This window comes from Pituophis catenifer, unplaced genomic scaffold, assembly GCF_029215685.1.
Source record: "Pituophis catenifer annectens isolate HBS135680 unplaced genomic scaffold, rPitCat1.0.hap2 SCAF_1, whole genome shotgun sequence".
Taxonomy (NCBI): domain Eukaryota; kingdom Metazoa; phylum Chordata; class Lepidosauria; order Squamata; family Colubridae; genus Pituophis; species Pituophis catenifer.
Window position 1 is genome coordinate 238,377,681 of NW_027256881.1, and position 23,478 is coordinate 238,401,158.

At 41.4% G+C, this 23,478-nt stretch overlaps 1 protein-coding gene across 1 annotated transcript; it reads left to right on the forward strand.

The window, feature by feature from the left end:
• The first annotated feature begins 355 nt into the window (after positions 1 to 355).
• LOC139327478 (pepsin A-like) lies at positions 356 to 12,327 on the forward strand. Its single transcript, XM_070957316.1, has 8 exons — positions 356 to 526; positions 833 to 950; positions 1,375 to 1,493; positions 7,201 to 7,400; positions 9,465 to 9,581; positions 9,952 to 10,093; positions 10,997 to 11,095; positions 12,181 to 12,327. The coding sequence occupies exons 1-8, from the start codon at positions 356 to 358 to the stop codon at positions 12,325 to 12,327; spliced, it is 1,113 nt and encodes a 370-aa protein (XP_070813417.1).
• Positions 12,328 to 23,478: the final 11,151 nt, after the last annotated feature.

Here is a 23,478-nt window from a genome sequence, read left to right on the forward strand (position 1 = left end):
GGTGGGCAAGCCACAAAGCCGTAATTTGCCTAGGTTTTCCACTGACAGTAATATTTTATTTGCAAATATCTGCTAATGCACTGTGTGTTCATCAAGTAGAACATGCTTCTTTCTCTAAAGAGTATACCTAGATTTCAAGTCCTTCTTCCTCAGGAGAAATAAATCTGAACCTAACTTTTCCCATCCTGAGGGCCTCCAGATATGTTGCAATTACCTTTCATTCTAGCTGGGAATTCTGAAGTTTGTAGCCCTCTTAAGAGTGTTGAATCAGAGAATGTCCAAAATGCTTTTTAAAAAATCTTTAATGCTACGAGCACTATCTCTCACTTATTAATCTTTTCCTTTCCATTATTCAATGTTTAGGGTTCACCTAAAGAAAACAAAATCTGTGAGACAAATCCTTCAAGAGCATGGGCTGCTAGATGATTTTCTGAAGAAGCATCCTTATAATCATGGCACAAAATATTTCCCTGGGCTGCAAAATACATTTGCCACTGATTCTGAACCCATGCAAAATTATATGGATGTAAGTATTCCATATTAAGAGGAGATGCTCAGCATTTAGCCTATAGACAAGAATAGAGAATCTCAACACCTGTTGATTTAAATCAATAACCCCTGGCTCTGGAGAGCAATAAAAGAGACATACGGATTTAGGAAGTTATACTTTTGAATATTTGAAAGCAACAAATTGAGCAGATTTGTATTGTTTAAAAAGCTTGTCAAACTTGCTTTTGTCTACAAAGAAGTGATCAATTCTCTTGCTTCAAAAATGTTATGGAGATATCAGGGATGGATTTTCTTTATTATGTTCTTTTTTCTGCCTCCACAGATCGAGTACTTTGGCACTATCTCCGTTGGCACTCCACCACAAGAGTTCACAGTCATCTTTGACACTGGTTCTTCCAACTTGTGGGTCCCTTCTGTGTACTGCTCCAGTGGAGCTTGTTGTAAGTAGTCTCCATAACTGATGCCTTCTGAGCTGCTACTCAAAGGGTTTATTATGGAATAACAGAACATGCTCCCACATAGCAAATGTTTAGGCACGAGCTTGGATATAGAAGTGTGGGATGTAATGTAAGGTATAATCAGATCATTTTATTACAGCCATAAAGCCAGATACAGTAAAATGTCTAACAATAGAACTATTACATATTTTATTTTCCACATGAGATAAAGGGGAAATGTAACTATTTTCCCCCAAATTATAAACCAGCTTTCAGGTTAGCTATGACTGAGGACAGCGTTCACATATTAGAGAATATTGCACTGGAATGAGTTTAATGCCAAGATCTCTATTACTCTCTATCGCTCTTTCTGTTCTGTTACATATTCAATATGCCCACATCATACTACAATTACTTATCTTTGCAGCTGACCATCATAAATTCAGTCCACAACAGTCTTCCACTTTCCGATCCACCAGCCAGACCCTATCCATCACCTATGGCACCGGAAGCATGACTGGAATCCTAGGCTATGATACTGTCCAGGTAAACTGCCAAAGAAAATAGACTGAGAAGCTATCCTTGGGAAATGGAGTCAGCCTGGTTCTGGGTGGACAAACAGGGAAGACCTAATTGAATTCTGTATAGATCTTACTTATGGCAAAAGCTTTTTAGCTCTTTCCAACTTCTGATCCTTGTTCATCTCAGAGGCAGCCAAGACTATGGTGTTTGTTTTGGGAATTTTCATAGTCAAGAAGAACAAGGGACTTTAACAAGCCTTGTTATGTTATGTGCTCATGACTAAATAATTAAGAAACTCAGTAATATCCTAGAACAGGGGAGTCAAACTCGATTTCATTGAGGGCCGCATCAGGGTTGTGTTGACCTCAGGGGGCATGGGGGGTGTGTGACCAGTTTGAGTCACTCATGTCGGGAGCACCTGTGGTGCAGTGGTGGGTTTCAAAATTTTTTACTACTGGTTCTGTAGGTGTGGCTTGGTGGGCATGGCAGGGGAAGGATACTGTAAAATCTCCATTCCCACCCCACTCCAGGGGAAGGATACTTTAAAATCTCCATTTCCAACCCAATTGAGGGGAAGGTTACTGCAAAATCCCCATTTCCTCCCGATCAGCTGGGATTTAGGAGGCAGAGAATAGATGGCATGGGGCCAGTCAGAATTTTTACTACCGGTTCTCCAAACTACTCAAAATTTCTGCTACCAGTTCTCCAGAACTGGTCAGAACCTGCTAAAACCCACCTCTTCCGTGGTGGCCTGAACAATATGCCAGCGAAAACGGGCTCCCGAGGGCTGCCCAGGGCCCTCACAAGCTCCAATTTCACTGGCAGAGGCACTGCAGAGCACCCCGCGGGCCAGATCTGGCCCCCTGGTCTTGAGTTTGACACCACTGTTCTAGAAGATCTAAGAAATTCAAATTATCAATAAGCATTTCTCTTGGAAAGTTGTGCCTAATTGTTCTTTATTTATGATTTGAACATTTTTTCTATTTACTCATGGCCAATATTCAGAGGCTGACTGGAGAAGTCTTGCCGTTTTCTTGGTAAGGTTGTTCAGAAATGGTTTGCCATTTCCTCTTTTCTAGGGCTGAAAGAAAATGACTGGTCCAAAGTCATCCACCTGATTTTGCTTCTAAAATAGGATTAGAACTCACGGTCTCCCTGTTTTTAGCATGATGCAATAACCACAACTCTAAACTGGCTCTCTATTCAAAATATTCATAGAACAAATTGGGGGGGGAACCACAGTACTGTAGTGACACAACATGGCTGCATCCCGTCGGCTGAGGGGGCTAGACATTTGCCTGACCACCGTGAGAGGGTGGCCAGGTGTCGGAGCCCCTGGGGGCTGAACCGGGAGGCTTTCTACATATATGCACTTTACCAGCGAGGGGACTTTACCATCGGTCTTTACCATCGGACAAACTGCCGTGAGAGGGCGATTTTTGGACCTGACCCCCGGACGCTGTCTATATGCATCAGTTCATTGCTACCACCTCACCACAAGAGGGGGCTGTCCAGCTGACCTAACCACCGTGAGAGGGTGGTTGGATCTATTTCCCCCTTGGAACTGTGGTCGTCTTGGCTTTGGACTATGTCCTCTGTTGTGAGGGGACAGGGGACTTGGTCCTGCGAATATGTCTCTGAGATCCCCCATTCCTTTGTCTTCTCCTCGGTCCTTTATATACACCCTCAGGATATGGTCGTGTCACCCATTATGATCAATGTACTCAGCAGCGGAGCTTCTTGGTCTGCGAGATTGCCCCCTCTTGCAGGCTTGGCCCTCCATTCTATCGAGGGCCTACCTCAATGACGGGCTTTGGAGCCCCGAGAGGTGGCATGCCGCAAAGAGGGGGCTGTGGGGTTTTTTAAAATTGTCCTTGTTTAAACTTTTAAGGGGTTTGGGGAGGGGGGAGGGGGGTGGGATTGGAATTAGGGTTGTGGGTTTGGGGGATAACCCACTAGGGGGAGAGTGGGGCTTGGCCAGGACATTCGGCGGGGGGGGGATCCGGAGGGGGTCGAGCTGGTCCAGACTGTGTTTTTACCATCGGTACTGTGTATGGGAGAGGTAGATATGGCGGGAGCAGGGGGCCATATGTTAAGGGAGCACACACCCGCTGTCTTCAAGCGGTAGGGTACTCCGGCCCCCAAGGCTCCACCCGTTCTCCAGGTAGTACAGACCTTCAGGGCCCGGGCCTTCGCCTGATGCTGTGCAACGCCAGGTCCATAGTAAATAAAGCCCCCCTCATCTGTGATCTTGTTTACGAGGGGGGAGCGGACCTGGCGGGTATTACGGAGACCTGGTTGGGCCCAGAGGGAGGGGTCCCTCTGGTAGAAATGTGCCCACCAGGTTTCCATGCATTCCATCAGCCAAGGTCACAGGGGAGGGGCGGGGGAGTAGCGGTTATTATTAGAGAAGGCCTTAGGCCGAGGGAGACCACTGTACCTCAGACAGCTGGTTGTGAGTCCCTCCTTGTGAAATGGGGCCACGGGGTTCAGATGGGTTTGCTGATCATGTACCTGGCTCCCTGCCACGTGGCGGCAGCCCTGCCCGAGCTACTCAACGTTATTGCCGCGGTGGTGGTTGATACCCCCAGACTTATGGTCATGGGGGATTTCAACCTGCCATCCGTGGGTGAGGCGTCTGAGGTGGCTTGGGAGTTCATGGCTTCCATGACGGCCATGGACCTTACCCAACTAATTCATGGCCTTACGCACACTGGGGGAAACACACTGGACTTGGTTTTTGTCTCTGGACAGTGGTTGAGTGATCTCGAGATAGGGGATATAGTCATCGAGCCCTTGTCATGGTCAGATCGCTCGCTCCTTCGCCTTGACCTTCGAACCGCGGCACCCCGCTGCAGGGAGGCGGAACCGATAAGATGGTACCACCCCAGGCGCCTGATGGAACCTGATAGGTTCCAGATGGAGCTTGGGCCAATCCCGGAGGTTCTGGCTCACGCCTCGTCTGGGGACCCAGTGGCCGCCTGGGATAGAGCCCTGGACTGAGTCGTGCCTTTGTGGCCTCTGACCCGGCGCCGATCTCGCCTGGCTCCTTGGTTTACCGAGGAGCTGAGGGAGATGAAGCACCGGAAAAGATGCCTAGAGAGCTGTTGGAGGGCTAGTCTTTCTGAATCTGACCGAACACTGGTAAGATCTCATATTAGGAGTTACCTAGTGGCGATAAAAGCAGCAAAATGTACCCATTTTACTGCTCTTATTGCGTCATCAGATAATCGCCTGGCCGTCCTGTTTAGGGTGACCCGCTCCCTGCTCCACCAGGAAGCGCGGGAGGACCCCTTGGAGGGAAGAGCCAAGGATTTTGTTCAGTATCTGCATGACAAAATCACTCAGATTCGGGCAGGTCTGGACTCTGACTGGATAGATCCAGCGAGGGTGACGGAGGCAGGTCTTGAGAGTGTTATCTGGGATGAGTTTGATCCTGTGACCCCAGATGACGTAGACAGAATTCTGGGTAGATTGAACGCGACCACATGTTTGTTGGACCCGTGCCCCTCCTGGTTAGTGCTGGCTTCCTGGGAGGTGACGCGAGGCTGGCTCCAGGGGATTATAAATGCTTTGTTGGGTGAGGGTGTCTTCCCCGCTGCCCTGAAAGAGGCAGTGGTAAGGCCCCTCCTCAAGAAGCCTTCCCTGGACCCGGCAGTATTGGCTAATTACCGTCCAGTCTCCAACCTTTGCTTCGTTGCGAAGGTTGTTGAGAGTGTGGTTGCGCGACAGCTTCCCCAGTACCTGGATGAAGCGTCGTATCTAGATCCGTTCCAGTCGGGCTTCAGGCCTGGGTACAGCACGGAAACGGCATTGGTCGCATTGGTTGATGATCTCTGGAGGGCTCGGGACAGGGGTTGTTCCTCTGTCCTGGTCCTGTTAGATCTCTCAGCAGCTTTTGATACCATCGACCATGGTATCATGCTGCACCGGCTGGAAGGGGTGGGGATGGGAGGCACCGTTTTATGGTGGTTCTCCTCCTTTCTCTCTGACCGGTCGCAGTCTGTGTTGACAGGGGGGCAGAGATCGACCCCGAGGCCCCTTATATGTGGGGTGCCGCAGGGATCGGTTCTCTCGCCCCTTTTGTTCAACATTTATGTAAAGCCACTGGGCGAGATCATCCGTGGTTTCAGGGTGAAGTACCATCTGTACGCTGACGACACCCAGCTGTACATCTCCACCCCGGACCACCCCAACGATGCCCTTGAAGTGATGTCCCAGTGCCTGGAGGCCGTACGGATCTGGATGGGGAGAAACGGGCTCAGGCTCAACCCATCCAAGACCGAGTGGCTGTGGTTTCTGACGTCCTGATATAGTCAGCTGGCGCCATCGCTGGCTATTGAGGGCGAATCACTGGCCCCCACGGAAAGGGCTCGTAACTTGGGCGTCCTCCTGGATTCACGGCTGTCTTTAGAAGAGCACTTGACGGCCGGGACCGGGAGGATTTTTCATCAGGTTCGCCTGATTCGCCAGTTGCGTCCCTTTCTAGATCGGGACTCGTTACGCACAGTCACTCATGCCCTCGTCACCTCTCGTCTGGACTATTGTAACGCTCTCTACATGGGGCTCCCCTTGAGGTGCACCCGGAGGCTCCAACTGGCGCAGAGTGCGGCCGCGCGGGTGGTTATGGGAGCAGCGTGGAGCTCCCATGTAACACCTCTCCTGCACGAGCTGGACTGGCTCCCGGTGGTCTTCCGGGTGCGCTTCAAGGTTCTGGTTACCACCTTTAAAGCGCTCCATGGCTTAGGACCTGGTTACTTACGGGACCGCCTACTACCATCAATAGCCTCCCACCGACCAGTACGCTCCCACAGAGAGGGGCTCCTCCAGGTGCCGTCGGCCAAACAATGTCGGCTGTCGGCCCCTAGGGGGAGAGCCTTCTCTGTGGGGGCACCGACGATCTGGAATGAGCTCCCCCCAGAGATATGGAGGATTCCGGATCTGCGCACCTTCCGCCGCGAGCTGAAGACTCTTTTATTTCATCAAGCTGCCCTCGCCTAAATCTTCTCCCTTTTAAGTGTAAATTTTAAATTTTTACTGTATTTTAAAATATGGGTATTTTAAATTATGGGTATCAATTCAGCCAAATTTATTTAATTCATTTTATTCGATTTTAAATTTTGTATATGTATGTGTTTTATTTCAAGGCTGTTCACCGCCCTGAGTCCTTCAGGAGTAGGGCGGTATAGAAATTCAATAAAAAAATAAAATAAATAAAAACATCATTTTCACAAGATAATAATAGATTTTATATTTTCAAATATGAGGATATATGGGCACTATGCATTTCATTTCAACAGACCTAGATGTAATTATGTGTGACAGCACACAGCATGTATACTAGGGCAGCAAGGGTGGGTTCTACTTACCTTTACTACCGGTTTGCAACAGGATTGTGCATGCATGCTTCTGCACATGCGCAGATCGTCCATTATGATGTTGCAGATGGTAAACTAATAGGACATACAGAGAGATTTCCTTTGAGGCTATTTTATGAGATAGACATTAAACTGCAAAGCTGTTTATTTAAAAGCGGTGAATCAACTAGAATCAAGTGAATTATATGAATCATTCAAGGTCTGTTTGCAAACACACATGTATGTAGCTATGTATAACTCTGCTTGAAATTGAAATTAAAATGCCTTGGTATGTACTTCCGATGCAAATGTAGTAGTACTTCTTGAAATTAAAAAGGAATTTTATAACTATTTCTCCCTGTTCTTCTGCACAGGTTGGAAATATTCAGGTTAGCAACCAAATCTTTGGTCTGAGTCAGACCGAGCCAGGCAGCTTCCTTTATTATGCCCCCTTTGATGGAATCCTGGGTCTGGCTTACCCTAGGCTGTCTTACTCTGGCGCCACTCCTGTTTTTGACAACATGATGAGTGAAAATTTGGTATCTCAGGATCTCTTTTCCGTCTTCCTGAGTCCGTAAGTAACAATGATTTGTGCACGTTTGTCTGAAGGGACTAATTACTATCTGTTGCTAGAAGGGAGAGGGCATGGATGCCAACCATATTATTCCTGGAGAAGCTCAGCAATAGACAATCCTTTCCAGTTTTACAAGTTTTCAGTGCATTACTGCAAGATTAATAAATATTATGAAAAATCCCCAGTGAGGGTTTTTTTAAAAAGCATGCACATTCAATAACAATATCCCTATAAAGTAGTATGCATATAACTCTTCACCATGAATAGCAGGTGGCGGCATGTAGGTGACTGTGATTGATCCCCAAAAGACTAAGCAGGGTTAGACCTGTTTAGTATTTGGATGGGGAACTATAAAAAATTCCAGGACTGTTGGCTAGAATAGGAACTATTTAAAACAAAATTCCTGGAACAAGTCAATGGTAAATTACTTTTATCCCTTTGAGTTCTGCTAGATTGCGTCATCGTAGCAGCAGGGATATTCGTGAGAGGGATGAGTGAAGAATACTAGGCGTATATTCCAGGAGTCTGTACACTACAGGTAGTCCTCCACTTACAACCATTAGTTTAACAACAAGTTTTGAGGGGCCAAAAAGAGTGATTTATGACTTACAACTATTGCTGCGTCCCCATGGTCCCATGATCAAAATCCAGGCGTTTGGCAACTGGCAGGTATTTATGATGGTTGCAGCATCCTAGAGCCATGTGATTGCCATCAGTGATCTTCCCAGGAGACTTCTGATCACTTAACAACCTTACCATTTGTTTAACTGCAGTGATTCACTTAAGGATAGCAGCAAAAAAAGTCCACAAGCATGACTTGCTTAACGACTGCATCACTTAGCAATAGATAGTCCCAATTGCTGTTATAAATTGTGGATGACCTGTATTCCAGCAGGTCGCCCAAGGCATATAATGGGTATCAAAGCCGCCTGGCTACAATCATTAAGCTCCTATAGTGGGTGGCAATATAGAAAAATGCTGGAAGCAGATGATCACTTTAGTGACAATGGCTAAGGCATCATTTCATACTACTGTATGGAAAAAGGAAATGATAAACCTCTCCTGTATTTTACAAAGTAAACTCATGAGTAGACAGTGGAAAGGGTCTGACAATATAGTGCCCGATAATAAACCTTTTAGGTTGGATTAAGCTCAATATGCTACTGAGGAAAAGCTCAGGATCTTTCAGACTACAGCTAATATTTATGACACTAGATTAAAAACGCAAGGATTTCTAGCTGCTGATCTTGCCAGGCAGGAAAATAAAACCTGCCAGCAAATCTGCAATATAACCCAGATCATACCAACCCAAAGAAAGAAAGTTTAGCACAGAATGGAAATTATAAAATACCATATCCATAATTTCACATGCTAACACAATTAAATTTAGGATCAACCAAGGCAGGTTATTTGGAAGAGGAAATGCCAAATGTTCAAGCTGGCTTTAGAAAAGATTTAGGAATATTAATTCCTAAATGCTATTGCTGATGCATGCTGGATAATTGAGAAAAACATAGAAAGAGTTTATATGAGCTTCTGTAGATTATAGAAAGCCCACTGACTGTGTTGACCATGTGAAGAATGTCCTTGAGAAATTTGGAACCACAGAGCATCTTAACTCCTTACATGAAACTTATACGTGGGACAGAAATCAGTAGTCCAGAGGGAACATAGTGGAACAGATTGGTGCCAGATCAGTGAGTGATTCAGATAAACAGTACACCCTCTTATTTATTAAAAGGTTAGGGTATATGCTGAATATATAGGGAAGGGAAGGGACTGAAACCGTTCATACACTAATTCCCAGAGCTAAATTCCATTTCTTCAACGGCATTTACCCTTTGTCCATATAATCACTAGATAGCAGCCAAGAGACACAACTCTCTAACTCTTTGCTACTACCAGTAGCTTATAAGTGAAACAATCAACTAATTAACCCATTGTTTTAAGGGTATTATTTTTAAAAGTTTGCAATGGGTCAACAATATAATAAGAAACAAAAAGGAAATGAAAAAATATTTGCAATTCCTCTAATTGTCATGTTCTTGTATGTTCATTTTTCAGAGATGGCCAGAGAGGAAGTTTTATTATGTTTGGTGGCATTGACGACTCCTACTATACTGGAAGTCTCAACTGGGTGCCTGTTTCTGTTGAATACTATTGGCAGATCACTGTGGACAGGTAACCCAACTCCTACACCTTCAGCCTTCACATCTCTACTTCACAAAGATGCAATCAAAAACCAAATGCAGAATAATGGCAAAAGAAGATGCCCATCAATTCTACGAAGTAGGACAGATTAGGAAATAGACACTTTAACAACTATAGGAATATAGTTTAGCATTGTGATAAAATAGACTCTTGAAAACTTGCCAAAATTTCCTTCTGCTTCCTCTTATAGGGGAAAAAAAGTCAAGGTGGATTATTTTGAACCTTTCTCATTCTTCTTCCTTCCCCATGGCCCAAGTTGTTTTATAATTTCAAAAGACCTGCGGGCAAAAGGTTATAGTAGTTTTCTTTCTCTCATCTTTACCTAAATATTTCCTTTCAGTATCACCTTCAATGGTCAAGCCATTGCTTGTTCCGGTGGCTGCCAAGCTATTGTGGACACTGGTACCTCCCTCCTGGCAGGTCCCCCCAATGCCATTGCTAACATTCAGAACTTCATTGGTGGACAATATTCCAATGGTCAGGTGAGCTTGATAATAACAATATGCGATTATAATTAATATACATAAATAAGTAATCATTACCAGTAATGAAAAATTGCTGGTAGTGTATTGAAAAAGTAGTAAAAAAGTGAGTAGGTTAAAATCTTGGATTTCCAAATACAAACTGATAAAGTCTTGACTCACAACCCACCAGATTTAACTGTTGTTGAAAAAAAGAAAGCATAGATAATACTGTATATGCAGTAGTATCAGGAGATAGGAGAAGACAAAGAAGATCTGAAAATCAAAATGGAAAGGTTATAGCATAAAGCAGCTGTGGTGTTTCCAGTGGTTATCAGAACACTGGATGCTATACCAAAAAATCTTGGATGACATTTAGAAAATTTGTTCATTGATAAAATTTGTCAAAAGGCCACACTACTTGGATCCACCCATATGTTACACTGATTCATTATGGCAGCCTAGGTTCTTGAGAAGAAGTCAATGCGCATGAAAGCCAATACCAGCTAAGGAACTGGCAGCTGTGATTTCCACATTATTGTGTATATAATTCTTCTTAAAGGTTGAGACAGGAAAACAGACCAAGCACATTGTGCTAGGAGATCTTTAGAGATCTATGGTTCAATGATTTTGTGAAGCTTAAGAGGTTTTTCAGGTTAATTTCTAGTTTTTTTGCTATTGTTATGTACAATCCATTTTCTCCCTCTATTCCAATTCTTATGCAAGATTCTTGGTTTGGCCTAGATAGGGAGGGCCAAAGGGTCAGAGGTGGCTTTTGCCCGTGTGTGTGTGTAAAATGCCCAGGTTTTCTAATGCATTTTTTTCTGGACAATTTCTAGCCCAGCTTTTTTTGTTTGTTTGTTTGTTTCTCAAATCTTATGGGGCTGCTAATATATGTTTTCTGTTCATCCTACTTCACATCAGTATATAGTCAACTGCAATGCTATCAACAAACTGCCTGACATTGTCTTCACCATCAATGGCATTCAATACCCTGTGCCCGCCAGTGCCTACATTCGCCAGGTAAGATCTGTGGTTTATCCAAAAAATTGTCTCAAATAATTTAGGTCATACAATAAACCCTGAGAGAGAGAAAAAACCTGACCCATGAAAGAATTATAGCAAGACAATCTCAGTCACTTATATTCAAGTGGGAGAAATTTCTAACATTTGAAATGTTTTTGATAATTTTTAGCATAGCAGTATTTTCATTATGTATTAAGAATTGAACTCTGCAACTCTGAACATGAAATTCAACACATTTAGTGATAAGATTATTCTCATGTAGATCATATTCATTTCTAGTAAATCTCATTTCTCCATAATAGACCATCCTTAATATTTTAGACTTCAATTCCCAGTGTTTGGGCTATCTGGGGGATTATCAGAATAAAAATCCAACACAGAAGGAGGAAAACTATAGGAGATTATTTGAAAGAAAGAGCATTCTATCAGCTTATCATTTTGGACTCAAGAATAACCACTATGTTTAATCACAAATATTGCAATATTAACCTAATATTCATAGTATGGAAGATACACGTAAAGTGATTCTTTCCTTATGGCATTATTATTTCATTATGCCATAATCCAAATTCTTGGATTATACAAATGTTCTAGGAAAACACGGTTAAAGAGCAAGCACTGTTAAACATGTATGATTCACTGCTATATATTATCCATGGGGCTCTTCAGAAAGTTTCATACAGGGTCCGAACATGGTTCTCAACAACCTGGTCTTTCTTCCATGGCATTGCCTTCATTTTCTCCCCAGGCCATGTTTTAGTCAGTGTTACAGTAGCTGTACTGGGATGAACATAGCATTTTCCCTTACTTCAATATAACCCAACAGCAGGCTTAAGGTATGTCACCCATCACCTTCGAGGGAAATCAGATGACTCCAGATTTAAAAAGGAGGTTAGAGTTAGAGGAAGTTAGAGGTAGACAATGGAGATAGCCTATTCAATGCAAATATGATTTTCTGCTACTCCAACATGGATAAGGAAAACTCAACAGGAAGGGGAGGGGAACGTCAGCTTCCTGATGCTTTGCAAAGGCCCTCTAGTTACGCCATTCAAATTCATCATATATTTGAACTTCTCTTTCAGTTCAGTTCCAGTTATTGTGCGAGTGGCTTCGAGAATATGTTCTTCCATTCTGATCTTTGGACCCTTGGTGATATCTTCCTTCGTCAATACTATTCTGTCTTTGACCGAGCAAACAACCAGATTGGCCTGGCTCCTGTGGCAAAGTAATAGCAACATCTTATTGGTCATATTATAGCCTAAGGATGGTCTTGACTCTTTGGAATTAAGTGTGGTAATTATGCTCCTGATCCCCATGCTTCTATGTCAGCAACAATAAATAAATATAAAAATAAATGGCTTTGTATTCACTGCACGCTGAATGCATGTCAACTAACGAACTGAAGTTAATTCACTCCAAGTGAAATTTCCCAAGTGAATACATCCAACCAAGGGGAACCCACCAACTTTGTGAATAATGGATATCACTGTCAAACTATTCTTAATTTTAGGAAGTTTTTTCCAGCATTCAACAAACATTTAACTTTCCTGCAATTAGTAAAGAAGACGTCAATAAATATATTTTCCAAGGTTTATATTTGTCTATATACAAAACAAGCCTTTATTGGGCTTCCGGTTTGCGAGCCTCGGCGACGGCGGTGTTTCTTTAAAGACCGCCAGCCCCGCCGCCTGTAGAGCCGCCCCGCGATCGAGGAGCGGCTCGAAAACTCCAAAATCTTGAAGATTGAAGGAGAAGAGATAGCAGGGTACAGGTTGAGCCCCTGTAACCCCCCAGGGAACTGTTTCTGGGGAGGAAACAGGCGTGGCTCCCTTCCAACCTGCTGAAACTCCGGGCGGCGTGGGACGTTTCTGCTAATTAGCAGAACAAGCCGGCAGCAGCAAACTCTTAAAGCGAAAGGAACTAATTTTAACAAACAACGGAAATATCAACTTGAATCCAGAAACTTGAAAACTGCAAGTATCAGTGCTTTGTTGACTTTCTAATTTAAAAGAGAAAGTGAGTGAGTGAAAGTGATTTGAAAAAAAATGGCGCCCAGCATTTGAGTTAACGAGCTAATGAAAGTGGATTTGTGAAGCCTTCCTGCTTTGTTACAAAGTTATAAAGCTGCTACAAAGTTGCTTTATCTAAAGAAAAAATTTCTTTTTCTAAAATTTGACTTTGTTTTACTTCAGCTTCACTTGATTAAATCTGGGGGACTTTTTTAGAAGCTTTTGTGGAAGAGGGAAAGGAAAAAGAACTTCCCTCTTTAGAAAAATTAGCTTACGTGGCACAATGGCTTCAAAGAAGCAGGAAGGGAAGGCATCAGGGGGGGGATCCCCCACACATAAACATCAAACGCAACTTCCCCCTGCTCAACAGTTACAAACTCAGAAAAAAGAAATAGATGTGGGAGATTTAAAAGATTTTATTTCTAAAACTTTGGATGAAAAATTTCAAGAATCTCAACAGGAAATAGATCATAAACTTCAAAAATCACATGAGGAATTTCTGCAGGAAATTAATGAAGTTAAAGATATGGTGAAGCAGAATCAAAATATGGTGACCAAAAAAATATCAGAAGTGGCGTCTGGCCTGGCAAATTTTATTGGGAAAGTTGATTTTAAAGTTGAAGAACTCAAACTAGAAGTTAATGTTAGGATGAAAGATAATGACTATAAAATTGAAGAAGCTGATAATAAAATGCAGAGAATTGAAGATGAGATTGTCATGATACAATTCCGGGCGATGGAATTTGCCATACGGCTTCGGGGAATTCGAGAGGAGGAGAGACAGGACTTGAGACAAGTTTGCTCTGAAGCCTTGGCTAAGATCTTACAAGTTAACCCTGATCTGGTATTTCACAAAATAGATAAAATTTACAGAGTGAACTCTTGGGTGGCCAGACAAAGACAACTGCCTAGAGATGTGGTCATATATTTTACTGAGAGAGAAATTAGAAATGAAATCCTCCAAAAATCTTTTCACACCTCTGTACAAGTGGGGGGCTCACGACTTGTAATTTTTAAAGAATTACCTCCTAAAATGCTGAAAGCTAGAAAAGAATTTGGTTTTCTTGTTAAGGAATTGAAAGACTTACAGATACCCTTCCGGTGGGACGCGCCAGCTGGGATAATTTTTAGATATAAGGGAGAAGGATATCGATTGAATACTGTGGAGAAGGCACAACATTTTTATAGTACTATTCTTAAGGAAAGAACACCATCTCCACGTACATCTACAGTTTTGGAGATTAAGGAGAGTGAAGAGAGGCAATTGGAAGAACAGCCTAAGCAGGAATTAGAAAATGTGCAAGGTGCAGAAGGAGGTTTTCTGAGTGAGCCCTTGCTGGATTCTTCTCCAATTTTGGATTTGATTCAGTTGACTGAAGTTAAAGATCAACGTATAACTAGAGCTCAATCCAAATTACTTAAACAAAAGCAACAACAACAACAGGAAAGACAAGACAAGAAGGCAGCAAAGAGTACCCCACAAGAGAGTGGAGCTATGGGAGGAGCAAGATCGAAGCTCTTGGATGAACTTCAAATATTTTGCTCTGCGCTCCAGAAACAGGCCGATGACCCTTAAGTGTTTATCTTGGAATGTTAATGGGTTGAATTCAGCACAGAAAAGGAAGAAACTATTTACATATTTGAAACAATTTAATAATGATATAATATGTTTACAAGAAACGCATATTACAACTCAAGATCAGAAATATCTGATAAATTCAAAATTAGGAGTACATTATATATCTTCAACTTCGCAGAAAAAGAATGGTGTGGTTATTTATGTAAATAAAAAATTAACAGCAAAAGTTATAGAAGTAGATCAAGATGGTAGGTTTGTAGCAATTGAATTGCTTACAGCAAATGGTCAAATTCTTTTGATTGGAATTTATGCTCCCAACCAACAACAGGATTGTTTTTACAAGATGTTACATACTAAAATAGTGCAATGGGACTATAGATCTATTTTATTTATGGGAGATTGGAATGGAGTAATTGATTCTAAATTAGACAAAAAGAGCTTGGCAAAGTCTAGAATTAGACTACCGCAGACTTTTTTTGATTTGAAAGAAGATATGGAACTAAAAGATGTTTGGAGAATACATAATCCAAATGAATTGGATTACACTTTCTTTTCCGATAGACATAGATCCTTTTCTAGGATTGATTTTATCCTGTTGTCAAATGATCTACTTATTAAGACAAAAAGAACAAAGATTTTTCCAAGAACTTTGACTGACCATAGCCCTGTATGGATAGAAATTGAGATGGATAAGGTTGAGAGACGTTCTTGGAGATTAAATGAGAATTTGTTTAGATATGAAAAAAATACAATAGAACTTAAAAAGCATTTGAAAGAATTTTTTGAGATAAATTTGAATAAAGGTACCCCAATTGAAATTGTTTGGGACGCTAGTAAAGCTTATATGAGAGGGGTACTTATCTACATGAATTCTAAACATAGACTGTTCCGACAAAAGAAAAGATCTGAGTTGGAAATGGAAATAAAGAATAAGGAACAATTACTTATTAAAAACCCAACAGATGAAAGAATACGAAGTGCTATAAAACTTTTGAAAGACCAATTTCAAATGCTTATGGCGGAACAAGTTGCAACAAGTTTACAATACGCGAAGCATAATACATTTTGCAATGCCAATAAACCGGGCAGATGGTTGGCTTACACACTGAGGAAAAAACAAAGTATACGGACTATTGATAGTATTAACATTGGAGGGAAAGAAATTTTTCAACAAAAATTAATTAAAGAAGCTTTTGTGGATTATTATACTAAATTATATGCCAAAGAAGAGGTGCAGAATGGACTTATAGAAAAATATTTAAAGGATAAGAGAGTTACAAAAATTACTGATCAACAAAAGGAAAGAATGAATTATCCTATAACAGAGGAGGAGATAATAGCAGCAATTAAGCAGCTAAAAACAGCCAAAGCTCCTGGCACGGATGGTTTGACTGCAGTGTATTACAAAACTTTACAAGCTGAAATGGTGGAACAACTTAGAGACTTATTTTGCAATATTCAACAAGGGGGTAAAATACCCCCATCTTGGACAACTGCTTATATATCTCTGATACCAAAGGAACAAGTTGGTCCTAAAAAACCAGAGAACTACAGACCAATATCTCTTTTGAACACAGACTACAAAATTTATGCGAAGGTATTAGCCAACAGGTTGATGCCAGTAATCCAAAAAGTAATTCATGAGGACCAAGCGGGATTTATTGAGGGCAGATATATGAAGGATAATGTAAGGCAAGTAATAGACTTATTGGAATATCTTGATAAGAATAAACAGATTTCTGCAGTGCTGGTTTTTTTGGATGCGGAGAAAGCCTTTGATAGAGTGGATTGGAACTTTCTACTAAAGACTTTAAAAAAGATGGGCTTTGGGGACCAATTTATACAGTCGATCTCAGCAATTTATCAAGAGCAAAAAGCACAGATTATTATTAATGGAAGTTTGACGACAGAGTTTAAAATTGAAAAAGGAACAAGACAGGGATGTCCGTTGTCCCCACTTTTATTTATATTAACATTGGAAGTCTTGCTAAATACAATACGGGACTCAAAAATTTTGAAAGGTATAGTGATAAGGCAAGAGGATTATAGAATAAAGGCATTTGCAGATGATCTGGTTGTTACCCTATCACAACCAATGGAATCAATAATCCTGATGAACGACATTATACAAGACTATGGTAGAGTTTCAGGTTTTAAACTGAACTCAAAAAAGACTAAAATGATAGTTAAGAATATGACACAAGATCGTAAACACGAGCTTGAAAGGAGGGCAGGTTTTGAAATTGTACCTAAGGTAAAATATCTTGGAATTCAGGTTGCAGAATCAAATATGAAATTGTTTCAAAATAATTATGAGGTGTTGTGGCGAGAGGTTCAGAAAGACATGGAGACTTGGAAAAAGCTGCAACTGTCTTTACTTGGAAGAATAGCAGCAGTTAAGATGAATATTTTGCCAAGATTTCTGTTTTTGTTCCAAATGATTCCGGTGCTTAAAAGTGACAAACAACTGAAAGTCTGGCAGTCTGGTGTGAATAAGTTTGTCTGGAACGAGAAAAAGCCGAGAGTGAAATTGAAAATTATGCAAGATGTTCCAGAAAGAGGAGGCCTTAAACTCCCAAACCTACAGTTATATTATGATGCAGCAGCTTTAACTTTAACAAGTGACTGGTTTGGAAATAAAAAGGCTGGAATATTGAATGCAGAAAGTTTTGATCTTGAATTTGGATGGCATGCTTACTTATTCTATGAAAATAAAGTGGATAAAGTATTTAAAAGTCATATACTTAGAGACTCCTTGATGAAAGTTTGGAAGAAGCACCGACTCAAATGGGATTATAAAATACCGCTATGGCTGGATCTTGGTCATACCTTGTGGAATACAAATATAATGTCACTCGGGGGGTTTTTATATAAAGAGGTTCTTTTTACAGATGCGGGCAGATGGCAGCTGAAGACATTGCAGACACTGTTGGACGAAGGGATTAATTTAACCTGGTTACAATATAATCAATTACAAATGAGATGGAAAGAGGACCAAAAAACTGGTATTATGTTGCATGAGGAAGAATTGGTTAGACATATAAGAGAGAAAGGTCCAATGCATATTAAAAGGCTTTATAATGTTTTGTTAGAAAGAGATTCAGAAACGGAATTAGTTAAAGATTGTATGATTAAGTGGGCACAGAATTTTGAAGAATCAGTGATGCTGGAAACTTGGGAAAAAATTTGGGTTCAGAATGTTAAATTTACACAGTCGCAAAACCTGAGAGAAAATTTTTATAAAATGTTTTATAGATGGCATTTAGATCCTAAAAAGTTGTCATGTATGTACCCTAATGTTCAGCCAAAATGTTGGAGATGCGAATGTTTGGATGCTACGTATTATCATGTATGGTGGACCTGTAGGAAAGTTAAGGCTTTTTGGATAAAAATTTGGTGGGTCATGCAGAATGTTTTGAAGAAAAAAATTCAATTTTCTCCACAATTGTTTTTATTGGGTATAGTTAAGGGTTTTACACGGGGTGAAATAAAACTAATATTGTATATGATAACAGCAGCAAGATTGTTGATAGGTAAATACTGGAAGAATGAAGCTTTGCCTACTATCGAGGAATGGACTTTGAAGATGGCCAGTTTTGCAGAGATGGCGAAGATTTCAGCGTATTTAAAAGATTGCTCACAAGAGACTTATGAATGGGAATGGAAAAGGTGGATAGAATATGTTCAGAACAAATACCAAACTAGAAAGTATCAAATAGCTTTTATTTGAAAATAATGTATTAGAAATATTTTAATGTAAAGAGACAAAGAGGAAAAATTATATAGGGGGAGGGATGGGTTCAGGTTTATTTATTAGTGTTATTAGTTATGAGTATGTAATAGGGAAGTCTGGGGGGGGAGGGTTAGGGAGGGTTAGGGAGGATGGGAAGTTTGGGGAGGGTGGTGGGGGGGTGAAAAAAGGGGTGAAAATGTAATTGTAAAACTTTTGCAATAAAAAAAAAAAAAAAAAAAACAAGCCTTTATTTATTTTGACATGGCAAATCTTGTCCACCCAGAAATAAGACAATACTGATAGTACCAACGTAACACTTGAAGTTGGAGAGTATGATAAGAACTCAAAATATGTCATATACCTCACAGGAGCAATTCAGACATGGTGGCTCTGTCCAGGAGCATGAAGAACCCCTCCAAGAGGTGCCAAAAGATGAGCTACGGGGAGGAGATGAGGAGGGGGGAGAAGCTGTTGATTGAAGCACAGAGAGAATGGAAATGAGCAGAAAAGGAAATGGGGTTTCAAGTACACTCAAGGGAGCAAGTGCTGGGGAACTCCTGGGGGGCAAGACAGGCCCTATGGATTCTGGAGAAAGGCGTAGCAGAGTCTGCAGCTGCTGAAGAGACTGCAAAATGGGAGAAGGGGTCAGGCTGGACATTGAGAAACCTGTGAGGTAGGAGGGAGGAACAGGGAAGAGAGTCAGTCAGAGAGAGAAATTGTCAGCTCTTGCTGCTAAACCAGACAGGAAACACAACTAGATATACTAATTCTACTTTATTGTAAGGCTACATAAACAGAATCTTGCTGATTCTGAAGTACAGACTTCTTGCCACCACTTTTAACTGCTCAAAGAATTAGGGCAGATCCTTCATAAATTACTTCTTTTTGTTTTTTTAAACATGTTTTATTTACAGTTTTCTATTCATACCATACATATTTTGTGGACAGTGTATTGACTGGGTCAAATCTTTTTTAAACAGCGCTAACAATAATAATACAATTAAGTATGTGTACTCCTAGTCTTCCAACTTCAACAATACTATTCTCTCTTCATAATTCTTTATCATTTTCCCCATTAATTCATTTCAACATAGATAACATTTCTTTGCACCATGTATTTGTTATCCCCTACTAAATTACTAATATTTAATATTTTAAGAATTACTCATTATTCCACCATAACTCCCATATTCCAAATGTGTAGAATTACTAATAAAGCCAAATTATCTCTATTATCCCCTGTAAATCCATTTTATAACAATTTAATAAAAATTACTCAGTATATTTTTATAGTTTTTCAATTATATATCTTCTCAATTGTCCAAATTTTAGTCTTATTTAACTTTCCTTCTTTTGTCTTTTCTTCTATCACCTTTCTTCTTTTGTCTCGCAGAATGTTCTGTTGGATAACATTAATAATCCAAATCCAAGTTAATCCACTAGATTCCTTCCTAAATTACTTCTTCTGACTGTTAATCCATAGCGGGATCCTTCCTCACTTGTCTGATTGCTTCTAAGCAGCATCTTTTCCCTTCATTCCCCAAGGTCATTCACACACTCCATTACAGAAAAGGCCAATTATATTCAGAAATCCTCCCCACCTCACCTCCCCCACCCACTTTGCTCAAAATGCACAGCTTCCAAATCACTGTTGGGAAGATATTTCTACTCCATCAATAAGAGCTTTTACACTGTGCTCTCAATTGTGCCTTTTACCCAGCTTTTGATTCCAGTCTTATCTGATTACAATAACAGAGACTTTTGAAAAACCTTGTTAAAGGAACCCAAAAGGGTTGCTAAATTCTGTATCTCTACAGTAAACAAAATCCCATTTTGAAAAAATTGAGAGCATCTGTCAAAACAAACTGATTATGGGGCAGGTAGAATTTTGAGTAGAGATTACTAATTTCTGTTTATCTGCTAAAAGGTTCACATTAAAAAACATCATTTAAGAGACACTCAAGGAAAAAGGTGTTTTTGAAAGATGCAAACAAAAAAGTTTATTTTTATTTTAAAAAATCAAGCACATAGAGTGAAAAATATGTATTGCAAAATTATGCTTCAGGGAAAATTATGTAAGAAACAAGGTCATTTGTACTAAAATGTTTCTTGGAAATGATTATCAATGTAATATGAACCAAGGGTGATTGCATACAACACTCTACATGACAAAATATACTGTTTAAAACTGCTGCATGTTATTTTACAGATCTTTTAAAGCACATTTAAAAATCCTGGAAGATGAAAACCTTGTTAATTTAGAAAAATTTAGAAAAAAACCTGCCTATTTAGAGAAATAAATCTCTGCCCCAAAAAGTTGATCGGGTGAGCTCCACATACTGAGGGGAGATAACTTAATCCAACAGACTGAGATCGCTGTTTCAATAGCCTCTTTGAATTGATTTTGATTTTTTAAGTTCGGCAAAAACCAGTAGGCATAACTACGACCATTGGGGATCTCAGTAACGAAATGAGAGGGATTTTGATTGATAGTTGTCATAGTTCTGTTCCATAGGAACAATACATTTGGCAAAAGCACTATCGTTGGTGAAACATGACAGAACATTTACCAACATAGATGAGATGAGCAAGAAAGTGGAAACAGCAGGCTAACTGAGATTTCTAGAGGAACAAATGTAGTCACCATCCTAGGCAGTTTACAGCAGCAAGCCGGTCTCTGCTGGGCTGAATCACTTTGGCTTACTAAACAGATGTGGACTAGATTTACACATTTTCCAACATCTCCTTGTTCTCCCACTGCTCACATACATATTCCCATAGTCTCAGGACTTTTCTAGTTGATCAGTTTTTATCACAATAAACAAATAATTGATGCAATGCAAAGGATCAAGAAGGCTTTCTTGTAGGATGAACTATATCACAGTCCTTACCTTCACAAGACAATCTGTCCACACTAAGTCGGTAGCCTGGATGACAGCTGCACATAAAACTCCCCAGTGTATTGTGACAGGAGTGCTGGCAGGCTCGCTTCTCACTGGGTCGGTGGCATTCATTCATATCTGCACCAGACAGACAGGGCGCTAGAGGCTTACAGCACAGCTAGGTCAGCTCAAGCTTGTAGCTGTGTAGATTTTGTTGCTTAGCCATAAAGGGCCAGAAAGTATAGTATATACATACAAACTATGCAACAGATAGCATATGCATAAGGAATAACTGTGGCTCTCTTTTAATTTTCTTAATTCTTCCTCAGGAATGGGAAGTTAATCTTCTGTGAACTTACAATAAATTTGCTTAAATCACTGTAGAGGCAGAACAAAAAAAGGTTCAATAAATGTGGTAGGGGGAGGAGAGAGAAAAGGTCTGTGTTGATATCAAAGGAGAGAGCGTGGACTGAAGACATGCATTTGTGCAAATGCTTGGAAAGAAAAGGAAAAGATCAGGGATAAGAGGGGGGAGCAAATTCTAAAAGGAAAAGGCAGCCATTGGAAAGCTGGCCCACAAAGAACCAAACTGCTCCTGCATTAACCTTAGCCCAGCAGTAAGGCAGCCCTATGGCCCACCCACTGAAATCCAACCCGGAATATTTAAAATCAGCTTCAGACATAGCCAGGAACAGCATAAGAGAAGGGAAAAAAATAGGCTGCCAGGCAAAACTGCTCAACCACATTGTGGTAGCCAAAACCTGGGTTACCTAAAGCAACCAAAGTCACTCTGAAGGTACAAGATCATTTTATTAGCATGCAAACAATAAAACAGGCTTCCAGCAAAGCACTACCATGTTTCCCTGAAAATACGAACTACTCCAAAAATAAATCCTATCCTGATTTTTGGGGTGGGCCTAATATACGCTCTACCCCAAAATAAGCCCTAGTGAATGGGTCGGGTGTGGCCAGCACAGGAGGCACCCCTTCCCTTCCCTGTCACCTCACGGTTACTTGCCCCCTTAACCGCGGCCCGCGGATCAGCTTATCCAGCAAGGGCTGGTAAGTTCTGTCTTCCCGGGTGCCTGGAGATGATTCCAGTGCACTCTTACTAGCCCCAGTCCTGCCCACGGCACCAGGCAACCTTGCAGCCAAGGCCAACATGAGAAATGGGCTCCCTCACAGCACCTCCTCTCTGGGCTTCACCTGCCTCAGAAGCCAGGGATCCTGTAGGCATCCCAGCCATGTAAATGTTGCCCAAATCCCCGGGTTGTTCGCAACTCGAGCGAGCTATGCAGCCACTGCCGGGCACCTTCCTCCCCAAACCAAGTGGCTGAGAGGCTTCATGATACTGCCCTTCTAGCACCCACTGCCCTGACAAAGGCAAAGCGGAATCAGGCAGGGGCCATGTGGGGCTCTTCCAATGGCCTCTCCAGACCTGGCGCAGCCCATACATGAAGTGTGGGTACGGGTTGAGCTTGGCATTTCACCTTCCTGCCTTTTGTGAACTTTTGGCTGCATGCAAGGAAAGCAGAAGCAGCAGAAACTCTGACTTGCTTCTCTCCCACAAATTCCATGTGGGAGTGACGACACCACTGTGAGGTTTGTCATACTTGCACAGCTTCTTGGCGCAGAACCCCACAAAGCTTGTTGTGGCATTACACCCATGAACGGCAGCACCACCACAAGCTTCATCACACTGGTGCTGGTGGCATCCTGCACGACGAGTCTCACAAAGACTCATTTCTGGCAGAGTTTGGGGGAGAGAAAGAAAGACCAGGATCTCTGCTGCTTCTTGTGAAATATTTGAGAATCCATCTCCTCACAGGACTCCTTCCGATGTTGCAGGTGTAAAGTGACCTCCCGTAAAGAAGGCATAGAAATCTGTACACCTTCTCTCTGGTCAGATTCTCAAATATTTTCAAGCAAAACACTGCGGAGAGAGGCAAGTATCTCTTCCCCCCCCCTTGCCAAACTTGGCATGGAGGCATGAAGTTTCACAAAGCTCCTTAATCCGTGGCTTCTGGCTCCTTCGCTTTGTGCTTTTTATATACATACAGACATACCCACCCTGCCTGTGGCTGCAGTTTTCCCCTCCCAAGACTCCATTTCCAAAGAAAGGAGAGTGCTGGGGCGGTGCTGGATTTTCCCCCCACCCTGGCTACTCTCAGCCTCAA

Bases quoted from the DNA above. Each gene is read 5' to 3' on its own strand.
- LOC139327478 (XM_070957316.1), top strand. From the start codon at position 356: ATGTTTAGGGTTCACCTAAAGAAAACAAAATCTGTGAGACAAATCCTT. The intron at 951-1,374 runs GTAAGTAGTCTC...TTATCTTTGCAG, and splicing joins CTGCTCCAGTGGAGCTTGTT to CTGACCATCATAAATTCAGT. The intron at 1,494-7,200 runs GTAAACTGCCAA...TCTTCTGCACAG, and splicing joins TAGGCTATGATACTGTCCAG to GTTGGAAATATTCAGGTTAG.